This window comes from Myxocyprinus asiaticus, chromosome 31 (genome assembly GCF_019703515.2).
Source record: "Myxocyprinus asiaticus isolate MX2 ecotype Aquarium Trade chromosome 31, UBuf_Myxa_2, whole genome shotgun sequence".
Taxonomy (NCBI): domain Eukaryota; kingdom Metazoa; phylum Chordata; class Actinopteri; order Cypriniformes; family Catostomidae; genus Myxocyprinus; species Myxocyprinus asiaticus.
In genome coordinates, this window is record NC_059374.1 from 42,108,926 (window position 1) to 42,132,173 (window position 23,248).

Here is a 23,248-nt window from a genome sequence, read left to right on the forward strand (position 1 = left end):
CTCTATATACATCACTCTATAATATAGTGTTCTTTATAACATCACTGTCTCCCATAACAACTGTATACCCATTATAGTGCCCTTTTTGACATCCTCCTGCTCACTTCATTTTAATCTTATCCAACAATAGACATTAAGAATGAGAGAGAAAGAGTGTGTCTACATCAAATCAACTAGGGGGCAACTTATAGGATACTAGCATGCAAACTGAAGCTTTCAATTTGTCCATTTCCAGTACACTTCCTCTTTATTGCACATACCAGTTAGACAGTACTTTACAGAATATAATAATAATAATAATAATATAGTTCCTATATTACTGACAATATTATGGAGCCCCTTAGAGAACAGGGAGGAAATGTATTTTCGAATATAGTTTGCATTCCCTCACAATACCTTAATCTATCCCTAACGTCAATTAACCATGGTTTTACTGCAGAAACCATAGTTGAAATATGGTATTTGTAATAAAACCATAGTAACAAGAAAATGTACCATTGTTTTATTACCGTAACTTTAGTTCAACTCTGGTATTTGTAGTCAAACACTAAGTAACCAGGGTGCCTGGGCCTGGGTAGCTCAGTGGTAAAATACGCTGGCTACCACCCCTGGAGTTCGCTAGTTCGCTAGTTCGAATCCCAGGGCATGCTGAGTGACTCCAGCCAGGTCTCCTAAGCAACCAAATAGGCCCGGTTGCTAGGGAGGGTAGAGTCACATGGGGTAACCTCCTCGTGGTCGCTATAATGTGGTTTGTTCTCGGTGGGGCGCATGGTGAATTGAGCGTGGTTGCCGCGGTGGATGGCGTGAAGCCTCCACACGCGCTATGTCTCCGTGGCAACGCGCTCAACAAGCCACGTGATAAGATGCGTGGGTTGACTGTCTCAGACGCGGAGGCAACTGGGATTTGTCCTCCGCCACCCGGACTGAGGCGAATCACTATGCGACCACGAGGACTTAGAGCGCATTGGGAATTGGGCATTCCAAATTGGGAGAAAAAGGGGAAAAATCCAAAAACAATTAATTAAAATAAAGTAACCAGGGTGCCTGGGTAGCTCAGCGAGTATTGATGTTGACTACCACCCCTCGAATCCAGGGTGTGCTTAGTGACTCCAGCCAGGTTTCCTAAGCAACCAAATTGGCCCGGTTGCTAAGGAGGGTAGAGTCACATGGGGTAACCTCCTCATGGTCGCGATTAGTGGATCTTGCTCTCAACAGGGCGCGTGGTAAGTTGTGTGTGGATCGTGGAGAGTAGCATGAGCCTCCACATGCTGTGAGTCTCCGCGGTGTCATGCACAACGAGTCACGTGATAAGATGCGCGGATTGACGGTCTCAGAAGTGGAGGCAACTGAGACTTGTCCTCCACCACCCGGATTGAGGTGAGTAACCGCACCACCACAAGGACCTACTAAGTAGTGGCAAAAACTGGGCATTCCAACTTGGGAAAAAAGGAGATAAAATTTTTTTATAATAAATACAAAATAAATAAAACATTAATTAACCATATTTAATAATAAGTGCCTGAGAAAATACATATGTGGAGCTTATGATTATCTTATGTTTTATGTGTAGCACAATATGTGTTTCTCAGGATATTTCAGTGTGAAAGTAATGAATCTTGTTATAGATTTGTCCATATATGAAAAAAGAAACATCAAAATATATATTATTCTGTTATTGTCTAACTGTCTTAAAAATATTTAGAAAATTTGACATGATCTGGGCATTTTGAAGATACATTATATATACGTGCTGGGTCTCTAGAGACCCGAATATGTAACAATGTTTGGCAAAACACCCATGTATTTAAGGGTTAACGAGCTTGCATGGTTTCACTGTTTGCAAGTAAATTTACACCGTTTATATTGTCGATTTTGTTGTTAAGTTTGGTAATGACTTGATTTGTGAAGTCTGAAGTTCATTTTCTATTTAAAATGACCCATTCATGATCAAAAACATTACCTGTGGATTGTTACCGTCATCGTGTTTTGTGCACCAAGTTTTAAAGTCTGCGTGCGCAGCTCTGTATTTTGTTTCTATTGCCAGTAATGCAGGGTGATGTTGTCTAACAGACTACATATCATGCATTATGCTTCCCTGTGGAAGGCTTCCGTATGCCATGTGGTGCACAATTAAACATGTTTATATGGAAAGTTCAAAATGTGAAATCTTCTGATAAAAAAGTTTATTCAAGTACCATGTACGGTACATCAGATTTGTAAGTAACAGTTACTGTTTTAATTGAAATGTTTAAGTTAAAGGAGCTGTAAGCATTTTTTTTTTTTTTTCAGGGAAAGGTATGCAAAAAATATTCCTACTCCCTGAAAGATATTAATGAAAAAGTGTCCTGAGATATCTCACCGGTCTCTGTGACAGCTCTAGACTCAATAAACAGCAAACAAAAATGTGTCCGTGGGCCGCAGTCTCTGACGTTTTTGACCTGTCAATCATTTTGCGTGTTCTCATAGTATTGTAGTTGCAGTGAATTATTGAGGCTTAATGCCATTTTTATGCCATTTTGTCATGAGTTGTCAGTTGAGGGCGCTGTTTTGCTGCTGTTGTTTTTAACAACCGTTTCTGCTCGTGTCAGTCTCAATAAAGCTCATTTGGTATCTTTGGAATTCGGGGTTTTGGAAAGAAGGGGCGTGGCTAATTCAATGGCTCAGTCTCTAAGTAGAACAGCTGAAATCACTCACAGAACCTTTAAATTTACGCACTTTAAGCAATATTATGTCGTGAAGTTAAGTAGATTTGACTTCACTATATACCATTAAAATTTACTTCAAAAAACTGTGTGCAAAAATATATGCAAAATAAAAATTAATTACATTTTACTAGTGATATTTTTCAGTGTTGGTAACACCATGGCTATAATTTGTTGTACAAGTATGGTTTTTAAAACCATGGTTTCCACCAAAACATGCCCTTACAGAAATTACAGTAAATCATGGAGGAAAAATGTCAGAATAGTTTTGGAGTAGAGAGGCAATGGACTCTTTTCACAGTGACTGTCACGCATTTCCACTCCTTAAACTATATGGACTCGCCTGCGGGTCCAAAGGGAGGCGCTATATCGCAAAAAAAGTTTACGCTTTAAACGTTAAAGTCTCCGTTTAAAGAAGTCAGGCATATGAGGTATCAATTGAAAGCTTAGAATCTGAACTTTTCAGAGACAACCATCACTTCTGCATTTATGTTACTTACAATAACAAAATAAGGCCTCAAAACATTTGTGTTGAAAATGAGCGCCCCCCAGTGGTAATGGGGTAGAAATATTTATATGAGGTCCTTCACATAGCACCTAAATGGACAAGTCATATATCAAATGAAAGCTCTCATTCTCAGGATTGTACTGTACAGTTTATTTTGTTGCCCTGATACCACAGTTCAAAAGATTTTCAAAAGAATCACAAAGTGAAATATGATTTCTGTTAGTCATCGCTCTTTTACACTCTGATAACTTCTGCTGTAAGCCCCAAATAGCCAAACACTTTATATCTGCTTTTACCTTAGGGAGTTTTCTAAAAAATGAGCCATTGTTTACTTGTCTGTGAGCTTGCTTAGCTGAATAATCCAATGTTATATCTTAGATGTCCAGAACAAAATATGCCATCAAGAAGGAAAAGCATGCTAAACAAATCCCCAGAAAAATATCTGTTTGACTATTGATGATACATTTTTATATATCATCGCAAATCGGAGGATCTCAGCTTTCTAATGACAACTAGATTGAGCCTCTAGTCCACTCAGAGGCCGAGATATTCAATGAAACAACAGAGGGTGGTGCTTGAACTGAAAATTAGACTGAATGTCTATGGATGAGCACATCTGTGAGGGATAAAATGTGTTAGAGCGCCACCTACATTTCAGATCTGTATATTGTGATGGAATGTGAGAGAGAAAAATATAGTCTAGTGCTTGCTGCCATCTAGTGGAATAAAATTAGACTTTTCAAAGTGAGGTAGAGTGAACAGAACCAGAATTGCATGTTTACAAAGTTAGGACAACAACAACAAAAATATATATATATTTTTTTTTATTTCTGTTTATCATAAAATTATAAACACAAACAATATTATTTATGAATAATTAATATTTTTTTATTTTATTTGAGGGGTTCTCTGAAAAATGAGACACATTTTTTGCAATTACTCCACACAGAAATGTGAAAGAGCCCTTTAAGAAGGAACAATCTGGGGGAAATAGTGTTGGAACAGTGAAGGAACTGTGTTGGAATGAAGAGAAAATCTTCAGTAAGGAAAAGTCTACTAAATGTGTTATGCATTCAACACGCTCCTCTATGATGCAAAACTGAGAATATATGAGAAATCCTGCATATTAATGTCAGAAAAATGCAACGTTTACTAAATATACATTCAAAGGGTAACACATCAATATGGGAAATGTGTTTGGATAATGCAGATTTATCAGAAAAATTATATTATAAATGTAAAATCTAATTTAGACAGAGAAATAAAGAGAAAGCTTTGAAATTTTGAAAACAAAGAAATGTTAAGACATAAAATGAATAAGAAGTATTTAAGATCGTGCACTGTTTCTAGATCACTAATCAAATGAAAGTAAATTAGTGACATTGATAATGTTAATTTAAAAATGTTCACTCAAATTGTTATGCATACATTTGTAATGATAAAAGAGTATTAAATTAGAAAAATGCACCATAGAAGACTTTTTAAGCCCACTGTATAATGTATGACATGACAGTTTTGATTAAAGAATGATTAACCAAATACACTCTCTATCGCATTTGCAGCATTTAAACTACAACAGCTTGAAAAATCAAGGTCAGGATGCTATAAATAACCAGATTCATGAATTATTTGCAATTGGTGCAATTATGATGCAGTTGATTCAAAATCTCTTTCTGTAGAGCTGTTATATTGTGTGTGTGCCTTAAAGAGCTTTACAAATATTAATGTAACTCTGGTTTATTTCTGTGGCACAAATCAGTGCTCAAGGTCTTACTTGAGGGTGGTTAATTCTGATAAAATTATAAAAGCGGCATTTTAATTTCATAACATCACAACAGCAAAACTACCAGCAACCCCAGAAAACAAATCCAAGTGTACTCTGAAAAAATATAATAAACAGACAAACAATCTGCACCTTATAAATTCTCAATTTCTTTGTATCAGTTCAAGGAATAGGGGGTCTGGGTAGCTCAGCGAGTAAAGACGCTGACTATCACCCCTGGAGTTCGTGAGTTCGAATCCAGGGTGTGCTGAGTGTCTCCAGCCAGATCTCCTTAGCAACCAAATTGGGCCGGTTGCTAGGGTGGGTAGAGTCACATGGGGTGACCTCCTCGTGGTCACTATAATGTGGTTCTTGCTCTCGGTGGGGCGCGTGGTGAGTTGTACGTGGATGCCGTGGAGAATAGTGTGAAGCCTCCACACGCACTATGTCTCCACGGTAACGCGCTCAACAGGCCACGTGATAAGATGCACGGATTGACGTCTCAGACGTGGAGGCAACTGAGATTCGTCCTCCGCCTCCCGGATTGAGGCGAGTCACTACGCCACCACGAGGACTTAGAGCGCATTGGGAATTGGGCATTCCGAATTGGGGAGAAAAGGGAGAAAAAAAATTTATATATACATACAGTATATACTGTATTTATATATATAATTTTGGAGCTTGACAGGCCCAGTCCCTTTCAGTGTAAATCTCGTCAACAAAATTACTGACAAAAATGCTTGTTGACGAAGTTTGTTTTTTTTTGGCAACGATAACGAAGATGAGTCGAAAAAGACGCATCATGACGATAATCAAACAATTTACAGTTAACAAAAATATGATGGGAAAAAAATTATCCTGCAAGATATTAACAATTCACATGTTTATGTCTTTTTGCACATTATAGTCAACGAAAAAGGTGCACATTATAGTCAACCCTGAAAAGCCTGACATTTTAAAGAATTGTCTTTAAAGGCTTTAAAGGTCATTATCCTCCTGAAGCCCAGCAATTCATTTATGTGTAGGACATTAGTTATTTTAGTTTTTCTTAGCCCATACATGCTGCAGTGGTAAATCATGGGGTATTATCAGAGGACTCTGGGCTTTTCAGAGATACCAAATGTTTGAGAGTTTAGCCATGACAACTTCTTCTCCTCGGTCTATGAATATGGATTGAAATGTATCAAAGTTCAATTCTGAACATCAAATACAAGATGAATAAAATATTCTTTTTTCAATAAACAATATTTATTATATGTATTTTACGCACCAAAAACTATATTGACATTTAGAAAAGGGAAATTGTAAAATGTTTTTCGCTGGATATCAGGAACGTATTGTAAGATGACATCATAATAGCTTGCTGTAAAAGTCATTGTTAGTTCATTATACCTAATGCACTAATAGTGTTAACAAAAAGAAAGAAGGAAAGAAAGAAAGAAAGAAAGAAAGAAAGAAAGAAAGAAAGAAAGAAAGAAAGAAAGAAAGAACAGACAAAGAAAGTAAAAAAGAAAGAAAGAAAGAACAGACAAAGAAAGAAAGTACAGACAAAGAAAGAAAGAAAGAAAGAACAGACAAAGAAAGAAAGAATAGACAAAGAAAGAAAGAATAGACAAAGAAAGAAAGAATAGACAAAGAAAGAAAGAAAGAAAGAACAGACAAAGAAAGAAAGAATAGACAAAGAAAGAAAGAAAGAAAGAATAGACAAAGAAAGAAAGAATAGACAAAGAAAGAAAGAAAGAAAGAATAGACAAAGAAAGAAAGAATAGACAAAGAAAGAAAGAAAGAAAGAATAGACAAAGAAAGAAAGAATAGACAAAGAAAGAAAGAAAGAAAGAACAGACAAAGAAAGAAAGAAAGAACGAAACATAGAAAGAACAGACAAAGAACGAAAGAAAGAAAGAAAGAAAGAACAGACAAAGAAAGAAAGAAAGAAACAAAGAAAGAAAGAAAGAACAAAGAAAGAAAGAAAGAACAAAAGAAAGAAAGAAAGAATGAAAGATAGAAAGAAAGAACAGACAAAAAAAGAAGAACGAAAGAAAGAACAGACAAAGAAAGAATGAAAGAAAGAACAGACAATGAAAGAAAGAAAGAACGAAACATAGAAAGAACAGACAAAGAACGAAAGAAAGAAACAAAGAAAGAAAGAAAGAAAGAACAAAGAAAGAAAGAAAGAAAGAACAAAAGAAAGAAAGAAAGAATGAAAGATAGAAAGAAAGAACAGACAAAAAAAGAAGAACGAAAGAAAGAACAGACAAAGAAAGAATGAAAGAAAGAAAGAACAAAGAAAGAACGAAAGAAAGAAAGAACAAAGAAAGAAAGAACAGACAAAGAAAGAAAGAACAAAGAAAGAAACAAAGAAAGAAAGAAAGAAAGAAAGAAAGAACAAAAGAAAGAAAGAACAGACAAAAAGAAAGAACGAAAGAAAGAACAGACAAAGAAAGAAAGAATGAAAGAAAGAACAGACAAAGAAAGAAAGAAAGAACAAAGAAAGAAACAAAGAAAGAAAGAAAGAAAGAAAGAAAGAACAAAAGAAAGAAAGAAAGATAGAAAGAAAGAACAGACAAAAAGAAAGAATGAAAGAAAGAACAGACAAAGAAAGAAAGAAAGAAAGAAAGAACAGACAAAGAAAAAGAAAGAAGAACGAAAGAAAGAACAAAGAAAGAAAGAAAGAAAGAAAGAAAGAAAGTTTCCTCGAGCTGTCCAAGGTTCTGAAGCGCGTGCTTGAGCACGTTTGATCATCGTTCACGTGCACAATAGCAGTGACGTCATAGTGGGACATGATTCGATACGATCTGATCGAGATTTGCTTGTTCCTTGAAATAAACTCTCAGAAATCCCCATGACAATGTTTATCAAACCTTCTTCAATTGTTTGACAAAATACACACTTTTGTGTTCACATAACTGTAGAATTGTGTGTGTGTGTGTGTGTGTGTGTGTGTGTGTGTGTGTGTGTGTGTCCTGCAGTATCTCACCGGTGTCGGTGTGGCTCGGCTCGGTTCTCCGCGCGCACAGACACCGCAGCATGTGCGCTCCTTTCTGCCGGAGCAGCCGCGCAATCCTCATCGCAAAGTCCCGTCACAGTTCCGCGATCTGACCGTTCACAAAGACACCTTCATCAAATCATCATCATCCTCATCTCACGCGCTCCGGTCCCGCATCCGCACGGTGCACACAAAACACTCCCGCGCGCTACACCAGCACATCCTCAGGGTAAAAGACACGAGCTGAGCGGGGATAACCGCACATCCACTCGGTGAGCATCGTGGGGAACTAATGCCTGTAAATCAGCTCTTCAATGTGGCGTGGGTGCGCGAGGGAAGACGCCGAACATCGCATTGATGCGTAATCGTGGGTGGTGACGCAACGGGGGCTCGCTGACGTCACGCGCAGGGGCTTGTCGAGAGGAACAAGCAACGAAGTTATATTGAGAGAAAATTGGGATTTTTATATTTGATGTGATATTTTATTTGAAAGATGCTGAAACGCAAAGAAGTATAGGCTAGCGGAAATACTGCAGTTACTGCAGTTATTTATTATACTGTAAATACTATACAATTCTCAGTCCTTACATACTGAGTCATGTCAAGCCATAATGGAATTGCAATTTAATCTGGTAATGTTAATGACACCATATACAATTAATGTAACTATATACAAAAACTTTTTTCTATGTTCTTGTGGCTTTAAAAAATATCATCTATAAAAAGAAACATTTGTGTGCTGTGTATCTCCATAACTAACTCTTAATATAATTAACAGGCAAAATCTAAGATACTTAGACGTAGACACAGTCACAATATTTCAATGCAAAAATAATATTTGTAATAAAAAAATTCATTAAATATGTGCTTCTCATAGGAATGTCAATTTGCATATCCCCTGCATCACAATTACATTTAAATGGTTTATATTGATAAATATAATTCGGCCTGAAAAAAAAGTGCTTATTTTTTGCGAACAAAATGACACACAACACTGCAAAAAATTAAAAATGTCCACAAATTCAATAACGGGTATATATGAAACAAACACTTTTGACCCCTCAAAGTCTTTAAAATGCTAGTGTTTATCCTGTTTAAGGTGTTTATAGTCATGAAAATGTGTCTGCAGAGGTAGAATAGTTCTCAGACATGAGAGGGCAGCAGAACCCATGAGAAACTCCTCACACCCACCAGTCAATGACATCATCACACCAGGGCTCCTCTCATGCATTCAGTTTTTCATTCATTTCACAAACTAGTAAACAAAAAACAAAACATGCTGCCTTTACCATACACTCTTTCAAATTTCTCAAAATGTGTGTCAGTTTTAAAACTGATTTTAGGATTTGATTTTTAACATTTATATTTAAAGGTTTTTATTTAATAGGTATTGTTTAAACATTTATTAAACCATAAATGTATAAGAAAAAATTAGACATTTAAAAAAAAAAAAATACATTTTTAGATTATTAAAATAATTTTTAAATATACACAGTATACACAAAATATTTCAGCCTATTTTTAATATTTACGCATTTAAATTTAATCAAAAAAATTTAAAAAAATGCCATCAAATTTTATTGTGTAACGTATAACAAAATTAAATAAATACAACTTTTTTTATTATTTTTTTTTATTAAAGGTTACCCAATTAAATTTGATGGAATTTTGTTATGAAATTGAAATGTGTAAATATTACAATTATTTTCTGAGTGTATAACATATGATTATTATAGTAGAAAATATAATAGTATACATTTATTTTTATTATTAAATATCTGAATTTAATTTTTAAAAGCGTTTTCTCTCTCTCTCTCTCTCTCTCTCTCTCTCTCTCTCTCTATTTCCGGAAATATTTGCCTTTAGGGTTGAAATGAGAAACACAGCTGGATACACAACGATAATCAGACAAAACGTGATCATGTGAATAGTAACATGTCCTGCACAGTGCTTTGTTATACTACAAAGTCAAATAACGGAGCAGCTTCCTTTAATGCCATAAAACTGATGTTAATGTGTTTCTGTGTTTGTACAGAAGTTCATGAATAAGTTTGGACATACCAACTCATTATTTATTATTTTCAAAATTATAGAATAATCGTAGAATCAAATAATAATAACAGTGAAATTATGAAACACCACAAAATAGAAGTATTGGGAATTATGTAGTGACCAATATATGTTACACAAATCAAATGAGAAACATAAATAAATAAAAATACATAAATAAATTCAGTCAAGTGTGTCCAAACTTATACTGTAAATGCACACACACACACAACAAAACTAAATCATAAAGTCCCATTCTTCTTCAGCATGAAAACAAAAGTGTGCCAACAGGTCAAGCAGAGTATTCGGAACAAGAGAGTGAATTGATATATTCATTAGTGTATTTTTAACAGCGTAGAGCTGCTTTTACATCTGCCATTTGCAGAGAGCGTAAACACACAAACACACACTCTAATCCGCACCGACACACTCGACAGGGTCACACAAGACGGCACCCTGAGAACAAATAACGTAGAAAACCATCATTATTATCCACATGAATATTACATAATAATGATATCATTGCTAAAAATGGACAGTGATGACGTAATAATTTGACACGTCACAGACCCTTTAGTCAAACATGATGTGTGCTGTCATTATACTGTGTTGTCTTAAATGTCTGAAACGCCCCAGTGAGCATAAGCTAATTTAGCACAAAGGCGTTCACCCAAACTCTTAGCAACCTAGAAACCAAACTCGCTATTATCTAAATGACTTATAGTTTCCTTATTTCAGTCATGACAACTTTTGGAAGGATTTAGCATGTTAATGTGGGTATGACATATTGATAGGATTTGGTCTCGGCGTGACAGACTAGATCTGCTACACTGCTGCTGCAGAGCAAGTTTGGAGACTTACTACTGCTAGAACGTACAAAGGCATACTGAGTTAGCATGCTGACATGCTGCTGCGCAATAAGATAAACATGCTGCATCGAGCATGTAGGACATGTTGCTGTTGCACAATTAGGCTAAACATACATACAGTACAATCCCCCAAAAAAACAAAAAAGCTGCACAAACACATAACATAAAACACAAACCCCTAACAATGCAGATCTACCGCCAAGTCTTGTGTACTGCTGCTGCTCCAAAGAGCCATGTGCGCCTAGCGTATGCTAGCTTGGCCAAATGGCATAATGCTAATGAACTAAATCTCTATGTGCCAACAGGCTTCAATGGCTAGTGGCCTGACTCAAAATTAGAGGTCGACCCATATACTGGATTTACAGATTAATCAGGGCCGAAGGTTGCATTTTTGAACTACCGGCTATCGGAAGAAATCAATTTCGATAGTTATTTTTGGTTTAATTTCTCCATGGCTGGCGCTGGAGGTGGGCAAAGGTGGTTTGATAATTAACTTGTTTATAACTAATCGCTGCACTGGAGAATTGCATTGCCAACAAGGTGGAGAGATGATAACATTAAAGCTAACATTAGCTTTTCGAATGGTTAGAACAACGTTACAAAGTCAAGAATGGAAAGTGCTTACCTTTCCTCTTAATACGCTGTTTTGAATATAAAGAAAAAAGTCACTTACAAATTTGTTAAGATCCATTAAGTTTGGGGGGTTTTTTTCTGGGGTTGAGGGGCGTTCAATATGTTCCAGTCAGTTGTAAACATGAGCGCTCTGAAGAGGTTTTGATTCTAAGTGAATTTTTAATTATCAGTGGTAAATCAATCATTAATGCCAACCTTTTATGAATATGCTGCCTGAGTTTTGGCTTTTGCTCAGACGTTTGCTTGCTTCTGAAACCAAGCGCGAGCACGGTTCATTGCGTGAATGCACGCGCACAGGAAGTACATTGAATACATTTGTACAGACTGTACATTGAATACATTTTAAAAACTATCAGCTGATTAATTGGCTATCGGCCTGTTTTCCCACCATAGTTATCGTGTCAGCGAAACCCACTATCAGTCAACCTCTACTCAAAATGTGCACCTGGACCAGGAAAGCTCAAATTTGATTTAACTAGTGACTTAGCCCAACTATGTGTGGATTTATTTAAACTAATGACCTATGGTAGCTATGTGTGCTAGTACCAGATTTGGCTAAAGCTTACCTTGTTAAAAATGCACTTATAGGTGTCATGGCCAAAAGCAGACCTTACCATGCAAGCAGATAGAAGAAAACCCCAGCAACCCCCTGAGCATTTCCAGAAAAAACATTTAGACAAAGAGGGCAAACTCAAGTTGATTGGCTGACAGATTATAAATCAAAGGACCTATCAGCTTACATCATGTGATTGACATAACACATCACATAATTAGCATGCTGATTTATGTTTTATTATGAATTACTATTAACTATTTATTCACATTTGTTCTGCTCATGTTTCGAATGCAACGGTAACCTTAATTAAACAGTGTGTATTTTAATGTTTATGGACTGGCCCCATACACTTCAACTGTAAGAGACTTACTGTAACTGTGATTTTTGCTTTTTTTTATATAAATAAGGGACGAGTTGAAATCGTTTTTGTGGTAATCAATATTACATAACTCCCAAATGAACAGCATTTAATTTAAACATTGCACTCACCAACAGCTTTGCTAAGTAGTTCATTAACAACATGAAACGGTATTTGCCAAATGTCCGTAATGTCAGGTACTTCCATGAGAAACAGAATTCAGTGGGAAATAATGTCAGACGGGGCTTGGTTTTATCCATCAGGATTTGATTGGATCGTAATCATTAGACAATGACATAACTGTCATCATTTTTCTCTGCCCACATAGCCTTAATGACATCAGCAGAAAATAAATGACATTTTGATGAACGATTATCAAAGCAAACATGTTTTATAGAATTGAATCACACACAATAAGACTTTTACAAGCAAGTTAACACAAAAAAAATGCTTTGAATTTACACGATTTAATCATGTACACTGGTTCCACATGAATCAATTAAGTTACATCAACATATTTTTTCCTCTTGGTTTAGCTCATTATTCTTTGTCAGAAAACATAATTAGTAAACGTAATTTTAACATAAGGGAATAAAGTTCATTTTAAATGCCTCAGAGTGATGAACAAAAAGCTCCACTCTTCACCTCAATGCTAACTCAGCGTAACAGAATAGTTTCTAAATTCAAAAATAACAACATTAAACACTATTAAGTCTCCCTGTTTTCTCATCGTGCTCAAAAATGCATAAAATTAACACTTCAACATTTTTGCTCTCTGTAAGTCCCATGCAAATCATGCTGGAAACTACATATACTGTATATTTCATGTTGTTTTTAACACTACAGCCACAGAACTACAACAAACACATTAACGCCGCAGTCACTTTATAACCACTGGCAGTACTTATTAGAGATCGGTACTAATTACTTTATAGAGACTGACCAGGTTCAGTGCTGGCGGTCTTCTTCGGTCCTTTAGCTTCATCCTCATCCTCTTCTTTACTGCCGTGAGACAGCAGTCGACGAAACAGACTACAATAACGTGTCATTACCTCTCACACACATACACACACAAGATCTGTCAGTTTAAGTATGTGTGAACTGCTGTTTAAAACTCTGTCAGACCTGTGAGTGTGTGAATCTCTGTGTTTTTCAGTTTTATCTCAATCTCTGACTCACAAAATCATCTTTCTGCTCTGTCTCTCAGTCTGCATGCAAAACAGCCTAAACCCTCATCGAATAAGTGACTGCCTGTGTCCCTGAAATTTGCCTGTGCAAATGTGTGTGTTAGAGGGGGACTGTCTGTGTGTAATAGAGATGTGTGTGTGGTGTGCAGAGTTAATGCGTGTTTGTTACTGTTTGTGTGTGTCGCTATGTTGGGAATAGAATACTAGCACACTGCTTTATGCATATACAGTGGCAAGAAAAGGTATGTGAACCCTTTGGAATTACCTGCATTTATGTATAAATTTGTCTTAAAAGTTACAATAATTAAAAAAACACAATCTGTTTGAACTAATTACACAAATGATTGTATTGTCCTTGTACATATTGAATACAACTTTCAAACTTTCACAGTGTAGGTTGGAATAAGTATGTGAACCCCTAGGCTAATGACATAAACAAAAGCTAATTAGAGTCTGGAGTTGGCACACCTGGCATCCAATTAATCAAATGAGATTGGAGGTGTGGGTTAGAGCTACTTTGACTTATAAAAAGCACTCAAACATTTTGAGTTTGCTATTCACAAGAAACGTCTGCTGACGTGGACCATGCCTCACAAAACAGAGATCTCAGAAGACCTACGATCAAGAATTGTTGCTTTGCATAAAGCTGGAAAGGGTTACAAAGTTATCTCGAAGAGTACTGTGGGTACTCTCACTAGAAGTGGCCGTCCAGCCAAGATGACTCAAAGGGCACACCACAGAATGATCAATGAGGTGAACAAGAACCCTAGAGTGACAGATAAAGACTTGAAGGAATCATTGGAACTGGTTGACATCTCTGTTCATGAGTCTACTATACAGAAAACATTAAACAGGTATGGTGTCCATGGCAGGACACCACGAAGGAAGCTGCTGCTTTCCAACAAAAACATTGCTGTGTAACTGAAGTTTGTCAAAGACCATCTTGACACTCCACAACGCTACAGGGAAAATGTTTTGTGGACTGATGAAACTAAGGTTGAATTGTTGGGAAGAACATGAAGCACTACGTATGGCGTAAAAAGGGCACCGCATACCAACATGAAAACATCATCCCAACTTGTTGCTGCCAAACAAATATCAACCTGTTATTAAATCCAAGGGTAACACTTACTTTTTCGACAGCACTGTGAATGTTTAATGGGATGTGTTCAATAAAGACATGAAAGATTTTAATTGTTTGTGTGTTGTTAGCTTAAGCACATTGTGTTTGTCTATACTTGTGACTTTGATGACTTTGACATTTTATGAGCAATTAATGCAAAAAAACAGCTAATTCCAAAGGGTTCACATACTTATTCTTGCCACTGTAGCACAGTATATGGTTTGACATGAAATCTAAAACAACTATGAAGTGTATTTTGCTAATTCTTTTCTAGGTTTTACGCATGAGCTTCTATGAGAGATAGCATGGAATATTTTGTTACACTGAAGGACCATTTAAAATGAACCAGCATAGGAGTAAAACCAGCCTGATCTCATGAAAATTACGTGAATGTGGCGATATCTTTCCAAAATGATATATTATGTGGTTCATGACATGTATCGTGTTGTGTAATCCAGTTGTAAAACAACAAAACCAACCTCCCTACCCTAAACCTTAAACCTAAACCTAACCAATAGTGTCAGAAAAAACAAATGTGAGATGAAAAACACTAATGTTGGAGCAATCACTTCATTTTGTTTTGCTTTTTTACCTTACAACTCTATTGCACTATAGTAAAAGTGTTTAGATGTCATCATATTGTGTGAAGAACAGGGAGAAAAGTGTTTATGAACACTGTGATTTGTGTGAAAGTGAATAGAAGTCATTGTTGTTGTAGTGCCTCCAGTGTTAATTTCACCAGGAAACTGCTGCGATACGCACAACGAGCCAAGTAAAAATCAATTTGCAAAAATGTAGTACGTATATTAACATGATACTAAAAGACCGGGATGGCTAAACCTCATGTAGGCGATTTAAAAAGGTGAAAACCAGTTACAGATATTTAAAAAAACAAACACACTTTCAGTTATACATTAAAATAGCCTAAATTTCAACCTAAAATCTTGACGTTGATTAAAAAAACAAAAAAACATCCATGGACATATGCGTCAACTACCCTTACATTTCCTACTAAAAACGAAAAATTATATGTATGTAATCATTAGCGGTTCTAGCTGGTATTGCGCCCTAGGCGAAACCTGCTTCAACACACCCCCAAAGTTGTTAACGGGGGGTCTGTGTGGGTACCTCGTGCCACCTCCCGCAAGATGCTGCCCTGAGCACCTGCCCATGTCGCCCATGCCTAAATCCGCCACTGTATGTAATGCAATAAAGCATTCAAACATAGCATGCTACATTGTTGTCAAATGACCTTACCAGGTTGCAAGTGGCATCCAGTTATCATTTTGAAAATAAAAATGGCTATTTCACAAATTAATCCAATTTTATGTAACAATGTCTTCAATTTTGGCAGTCTGATAAAATAATAAGTCAAGAAGGAGATGTTTAAAACCATCGCTGAAACAGTTCATTCATCAAACTGGAAATGGAAGGTTAAGTTGAGTACATTTCAGGTATTCTATGCATATATAAAGTTTGCATACTTTGCACACTATTTGTGCATACTGCAGAAATAGTATGATTAGTACATAGTCTGTCTCTCTCTGTAGAGTTCGCATGCATTAGTTGGTGTCTGTGTGTGTCTATAGAAAGTTTGTGTGTGTCTGTCTATTATCACAAATGTCATAATTCTCTATAATGGTGCATATAACTGCCACATACACTGACAAACGCACGCACGTCTCTAACCATGATCAGCAAAAGCATTTAAGCTCATCTGTAAGTGACACCAGCGCTAGAAATGGGATCTCCAGTTCGCGCATGCGTAATAGAGCTGATAGTGTCTATTCTAAGACTGTAAGTTAGTGTTACTGGGAGAGAGAGAGAGAGACAGCTATTTATAATGCTGTTTACAGACAGAAAGTGCTGTGCATGAGCATTCTTTCACACACACAGAGAGAGATTGAATTGACAAGAGGGTCAAGGTTAGAATGTATCTGTAAACGTGTGTTTTTGGAAGAATGTGTGTCGTCATGGAAAAGAATCCGTAAATATGTGTGTGTGTGTGTGTGTGTACACATTTCTTAATAACTCATGCAATGCTGCTAATGGATCTGTTGTTGTAGTTGATCAGCAGGGGGCAGTCTGTTCACTTGACCTCAGGTTACTCCAGGGAAACCGTCCCTTAAATAACTGTAATGTAACTAGGGTCTACACTCTACAGTTAACTCTATTTTATAATTTAGACGCTTTTTTTTTTTTTTTGCATATTAGCGACAAATATTGCAGGTCATTGTGTCATATATGATATGACTCTCCGACTCTCAGTGAAACTGCACCTGTCACAGAAACAATCTGGAGAAAAAGGTTTCATGAGACTCATGATTGTTATGAAGGCATACGATAAGTTTTGGTGAGAAACAAACTGAAATCTAATGTATTATTTCGTGAAAATGTTCACTGAGCGTTGATCTCCTGTGTGTGTTCATGATAGGGCATGAGAGCAACAGTTCACACAGTCCCCTCGCGACATTGGGGCGTTCAAGCGAAAACACGTTTTGTTTATCTAAAAACAGATCCTCCACAGCAATAGTGACAACAGAACACAACACAGCTGCACACAAAACAGAGAACAGAACTTACTAAACATGTCTGAAGAGTTTGTAGAATTGATGCATTTCTATGCCCAGCCTTATTTTTTTGAACGGAGTACTCGGAAATCAAACAGAAACATAGAGGAGGCTACAGGCAGCCACAGTCACACCGTGTCCTAACCTGATGGCAAACGACACTCGATAAAAGGTATATTTTCTATAGTAATCAGAGTTTTTGTCCTAACCAGCAGTGACGAGCGACGGTACATTCGATCGATCGCTTGTTTTCAATTTTCGTCATCGTGCGGGTAACTCCGTCGTTTGTGAACTAGCACTGCTCCAATAACGTTATTATAACAGTATATTAAAGCCAGAATCTCATGAGCTGGTTAAAATGACTTGATTTTGGCCAAGAATGTTACACCCAACAAATGTTTTTGTGGAGGTCTCACTCTCTTCAGGTCTGTCCCAAATACTCACCGGTTCAGAATGGAGAAGTGACAGACATTCCCGTCTACTCCATCTCACTGTTTGTTTGAGGACCCCGTTCAAAAGAAGTCTTCGACTACAAACTTGTAGAAGTTTAGTAAGTTCTGTTCTCTGGTTTGTGTGCAGCTGTGTTGTGTTTTCTATTGTTAATATCGCTGGTGGTCCAGTTGAATCGTAAGCTTTCATAACAATCACGAGTCTCATGGAATAATTTATTAGACTTCTGAATTATACTTTTGTGTTCTTTTGAAGCTTGAAGAGGTGGTCACCATAAACTGCCATTGTATGACATCACTGAGCACAACATTTATTCACAATTTCTCCCTTTGTGTTGAGAAAAAGAAAGAAAGTCATATAGGGTTATAACAACACAGGGGTGAGTAAACAATGACTGAATTTTAATTTTTGGGTGAACTAATCCCTTTCATTTTCATACATCCAAAATAACAAGTGCTGATTATTTCGCAGACATCACCTGTTTACTAACAACTGAGTGCCTTAGACAAAAAATCGTTACCTATCTTTCAAAGATTTGATGTTATGAACCTTGTAAACTTTGTCAAATCCAGCGGCTAGTTCCTCCTAAGAAGTGCTCATTTTATCAACCTGATACCAGGAAAGTTCATAGAAGCCAAACAATCATTTTGGAGCTTGCTGCTTTGAGAAAGTTCTTGATTTAGACTGTAAAATAAGGTATTTGCATTGATTCTCTCCTTAAGCTACAGATACCACAGAAAGAGAGCGAGACAGTGTTTAGCTTTGTTGACTCGCTGTCTGATAGTAGAGCCAAAATCAATTGCAAACATCACCCACCTAACTATCACATTACACAAACACACACTGTCTGCCTCCGTGATACACTGACATTCGCCATTGAACCTTCCTTTTGTGTTCGTATGTGTATCACTTTCTATTAGAAGAATCATATCTATATACTGTACATCTACGGGGTTTACCGTGTTTCACATGACATTACTGGGGTCTAGATACTGATTTGTCAATACACTATTACGCAGTGGCCCCAAAATGTATTTAAGTCACATTACAAATGTCTGAATGCCATTGCATTAATTAGCAAAATATCAAAGCAAGTGTCATTTATTTGACAGAAAACTCAGCGCAAGAACGTTTACTTAAAGGTGCATTCAGTAATTTGGGGCTAATTTAAAATGTTTTACACATTAACGAATTAATTGTGTTTTTGTGAAGCGTGATCACTCACATGAGATGAAGACCGTACTCATAAAAGTACAGTGCGGCTCACCTCTTCAATGTCTGTCGCCATGCTGAAATGACATGACCCGCCGTGTTTCACTAAACGTCGAAGAAGAGAATCGTCGTGCTCATTGGCTGCCGCCTATGTAGATACGCGTGTCTATGCTTAGTGCAGTGTTGTTTGGTGATGCAAAGAGCGGAAAGAACTCAATGGAACATACTTATTTATCGTGCATTAGCAGCGGAGACAATGGGAGATTCAGTAGCAGTACTGCCGAAGAATCGAAAAGGGTCCAAAGCAAGAAGACAGAAAGACCGGCAAAGGCAAAAAACTAAAGTAAACATCGGTACGGCCTACACAAAGTGGAAAGATTTGATGACGGAGAAAAACATGAGTAGTGATGCCGATGTTGCTGCTTTTTTTGTTGGACAGGTAAGACATTATTAATTGTTTAGACCACTCTCTACAATAGTATCAGTGGAATTTACAGAAAACTCTAAATTGTAAACTGTAAAATGACATGTGCAGTCAACGTATGTTAGTAATGGACAGTTTTCAGCGTTGTTTATAAACACAACCAGAAAGCAACGTGTAATTTTATTTTCTTTGTTATCACAGCTATAGTAAGGGGGGCACATCTACCTCCACCTCTATGAAACGGCATACGTCTTCATTTGTTTAGTAGCTTGGCACAGCGATTGGTGTGGATTTTGAGTAAACCATGACGTTGGTTTGCTTGGAAACTGTAACAAGGAGGAGGGCGGGGCCGGGCGTGCATAGTCACGCTAATCATCTGAGGAGAGGGATAAGTGCAGCGGTATGCAGCAGTTCGAGAGAGAGAGATCCACATGCAGCTGCCATGTGTGTGTTTGTGTTGTGTGTCTTTTTGTTTAAATTAAATATTATTTTGACTGTTCAGCTAGTTCCCGCCTACTCCTTTCCCATGCTTAACCTTGTTACATTGGTGCCGAAGCCTGGGAAGGAGGAGGGATGTGCTGTCGTGGAGTCCTCGCCGCTACCAGCCAACCCAAAGGAGAAGCCGTGGCCATCCGCCGGGGGATGGAGGAGTTTCTGCCGGCCACCTGGACGTGGAGGAACGGCCGCCATCCACGAGGGGAGGAGGGGCTCGCTGCCGGCTGTCTGGAGTGGATGAGCCGCTACCAAGGGCGGAGGAGATCCCTACCGGCCGCCAAAGCGCGGAGGGGCGTTCCATCCACCAGGGGTCGGAGGACTTGCTCCGGTCTGCCAGGGGAGGAGTGGCTGTCATCCACCAGAGGTTGAGGAGTGGCTGAGGGCCGGGCGACAGCGTATCTGGGCACTGGCGAACCAGATTATTCCTCTCTCGCTCCACTTTGCCCTTTCCCTCTCCTCTTTTTTTTTGTTTGTTTTTCCCTCCACTCATCCCCCTCCCCAGCCATAGAGAGGCGGGGAAAAGCCTGAAGGGCTTTAATAAGAAATTCTCAAATTAAGTTTACGCTGTTTCAAGATAATTTTACTCGCTTTTTTAATTTTTTAATTTTTTAATTTACTCAAGCAATGTAGCACTGAATTAAGCCATGCTTTTAAAAGTGAACTAGCATTTCAATGCTTTTTTAACATATTTAATCACGTACCACAGGGAAGCTTAATGCATGCTATGTAGTCTATTAGACAACATCACCTTGCTTTAATGGCGATATAAACTAGATACAGAGCTGCGCACGCAGACCTCAACACCTGGTGCACAAAACACGATGAAGATAACAATCAACAGATACATTTTATGATCATGAGCAATTAATATTGAGTAGAAAATGAACATCAAACTTCACAGAACAAAAAGTTACCAAACGTAACAAAAAAATCAACAATAGAAAATGGTGTAAATAAACTTGCAAACAGCGAAACCATGCAAGCTCATTAATTATTCAAGCTGGGAACACAAGCTTAGAAGAGTTAAGTAAAATGTACTTATTTTATTGACTCAAATTAGCGAATATATATATGACAAGGTTTTCTACTTTTTGATTGAAACATGATGGCGCATTGTAAAGACAACAATCATAAATAATATTTACTAATCAGCTAGAGCATTCATTTTTACATGAATTGAGTACAAACGAAGAATTTACATAATATTTTTAAGTTAATGCTTTATGACTCCAGCCAGGTCTCCTAAGCAACCAAATTGGCCCGGTTGCTAGGGAGGGTAGAGTCACATGGGGTAACCTCCTCGTGGTCGTGATTAGTGGTTCTCGCTCTCAATGGGGCGTGTGGTAAGTTTTGCATGGATTGCGGAGAGTAGCATGAGCCTCCACATGCTGTGAGTCTCCGCGGTGTCATGCACAACGAGTCACGTGATAAGATGCGCGGATTGACGGTCTCAGAGGCAGAGACAACTGAGACTTGTCCTCCGCCACCCGGATTGAGGTGAGTAACAGCGTCACCACGAGGACCTACTAAGTAGTGGAAATTGGTTATTCCAAATTCGGAGAAAAGGGGATACATTGTTTTTTTTTAAGTTAACACTTTAACTTATTCAGTGTAAAAAGTGCTTAATCTTTCCTGCTGTTTTTACTTTTTTCATTGCATTTTGTTTAATGGTACAGATATTTGAATGTGACTATCCCTCCCTTGAGTACTGAGGTTTGTTATTGCCAGAGTAACCTAACTGATTTTGCGTACTTGCACAGAGTTTCAGGTCCTAGCTTTCTGAAAGCCACAAAGTTTCAGAATACTTTTTGTCTTCATTTTTAACAATACTGTATGTTACTATTCAGGCAGCTGCTATACACATGTCAACAGTTTAACTTATTTTAACTAACTTGCTCTTCAAACTGTTGTTCTGCCATGACAGTAGTTGACCTGCAAGAGAAAACTGAAGCTGCGTATTGTCAGAGTATGTACTGTTTTTAATGAAGGACGCTTGTCCAGTAAAACAGCCCATTCTTTAGGTATGCATGCGAGTAGTGTGAATAGATTCCGGACATACTTCATCCAGGGACTTGGGCATTGTCCAGTGACCCGAATATATGACATAATAACAAAAGCAGGGGGAAAATTGTCTGGTTTTGTTAAACAAGCAACATTTAGGGGCCTGGGTATCTCAGTGGTAAAAGATGCTGGCTACCACCCCTGGAGTTCGCTAGTTCACTAGTTTGAATCCCAGGGCGTGCTGAGTGACTCCAGCCAGGTCTCCTAAGCAACCAAATTGGCCACTGTTGCTAGGGAGGGTAGAGTCACGTGAGGTAACCTCCTCATGGTCACTATAATGTGGTTCGTTCTCGGTGGGGCGCACGGTGAGGGTATTTTTCACGTACTCTTTTATGAATACTGAGGATTTGTACAAACTACTCCATTGGCATACTGTTTTAAAAAATACTATATGGAAGACAAGTATGCATATTCGGATGCAGAGTGACTGTAGAAGAAGACACTTTACACTAACGCCCCTTCCAGCAAAGCTGAAAATGTAATGCAAATGCAACACGTAGTTGCATCGTGTTGTGCAGGTTGCATTCAGACATTTCAGAATGCAATGACTCATGCTTGCGTAGCTAAAAAACTTCATACATCCACTATATTCACCTTGACGCCAGTTGGATAAAAATCATTGAGCAAAAATGGCTTCGAAAAGTTTGTTTGAAGTCAGTTCTGAGCTAACTTTATTTGTTTTCAGATGACATTTGCTTTCATGTTTTCTTATCTGGTGTTAATAATATTTAAACACATTCACACATTTTAAAGTGAGGTTTAAGTACCCAAATTTACCTATTTCCAATGAGAAAACGGGCGAATTTGTGTCTTTTCGTTCACATAAATTCAGAAAAAAACAACATATGAATCCAGATTAACATGTATTTATACTGTAAGACTAGGTGCCAAGAGAACTGTAACCCAGCACATGCCCACATGGAACAACGAAAGACTTCCGGGAAAAACAACGCTCAAACTCTCTCACAAGTAGGATCTGCATGAAGTAGGATTTGTGTGGAAAAACCCAGCTTACCCCCACAAACTCCAGCTGTTCTCTCTGCCCCTTGTCTCCCCCACATGGTCCACACACACACACAAGATCTATATGTGAAAATGTAACATACAAATACCATGAAAACAGCTGTAAATGTTTGATGTCATTTAAGAGGTCTCTGTGCGACTGGTATAATGGTCTCTTTCCCATGTTGATAAAACTAATGGTGACAAAGTTATAAGGTCTTTGCCAAATACTGCATAATTCTGGAGGTCTCCTGTATGTTAACAAGGTTAAACCACAGGAAGTCAAGAACACATTCACCCC

At 37.7% G+C, this 23,248-nt stretch overlaps 1 protein-coding gene across 2 annotated transcripts in view; it reads right to left on the reverse strand.

The window, feature by feature from the left end:
* Positions 1-23,248, reverse strand: part of LOC127422624 (fibroblast growth factor 12-like) — a 60,212-nt gene that overhangs the window by 31,304 nt on the left and 5,660 nt on the right. The window contains exon 1 of one of the 2 annotated variants that reach the window (XM_051666370.1): positions 13,367-13,716. The exons of the other annotated variant lie outside the window; for it this stretch is intronic. Coding sequence (XP_051522330.1) covers positions 13,367-13,472 — 106 coding nt within the window. The 5' untranslated portion in view covers positions 13,473-13,716. Of the gene's footprint in view, positions 1-13,366; positions 13,717-23,248 lie in introns of those variants that run through there. 2 annotated transcript variants of the gene reach the window in all.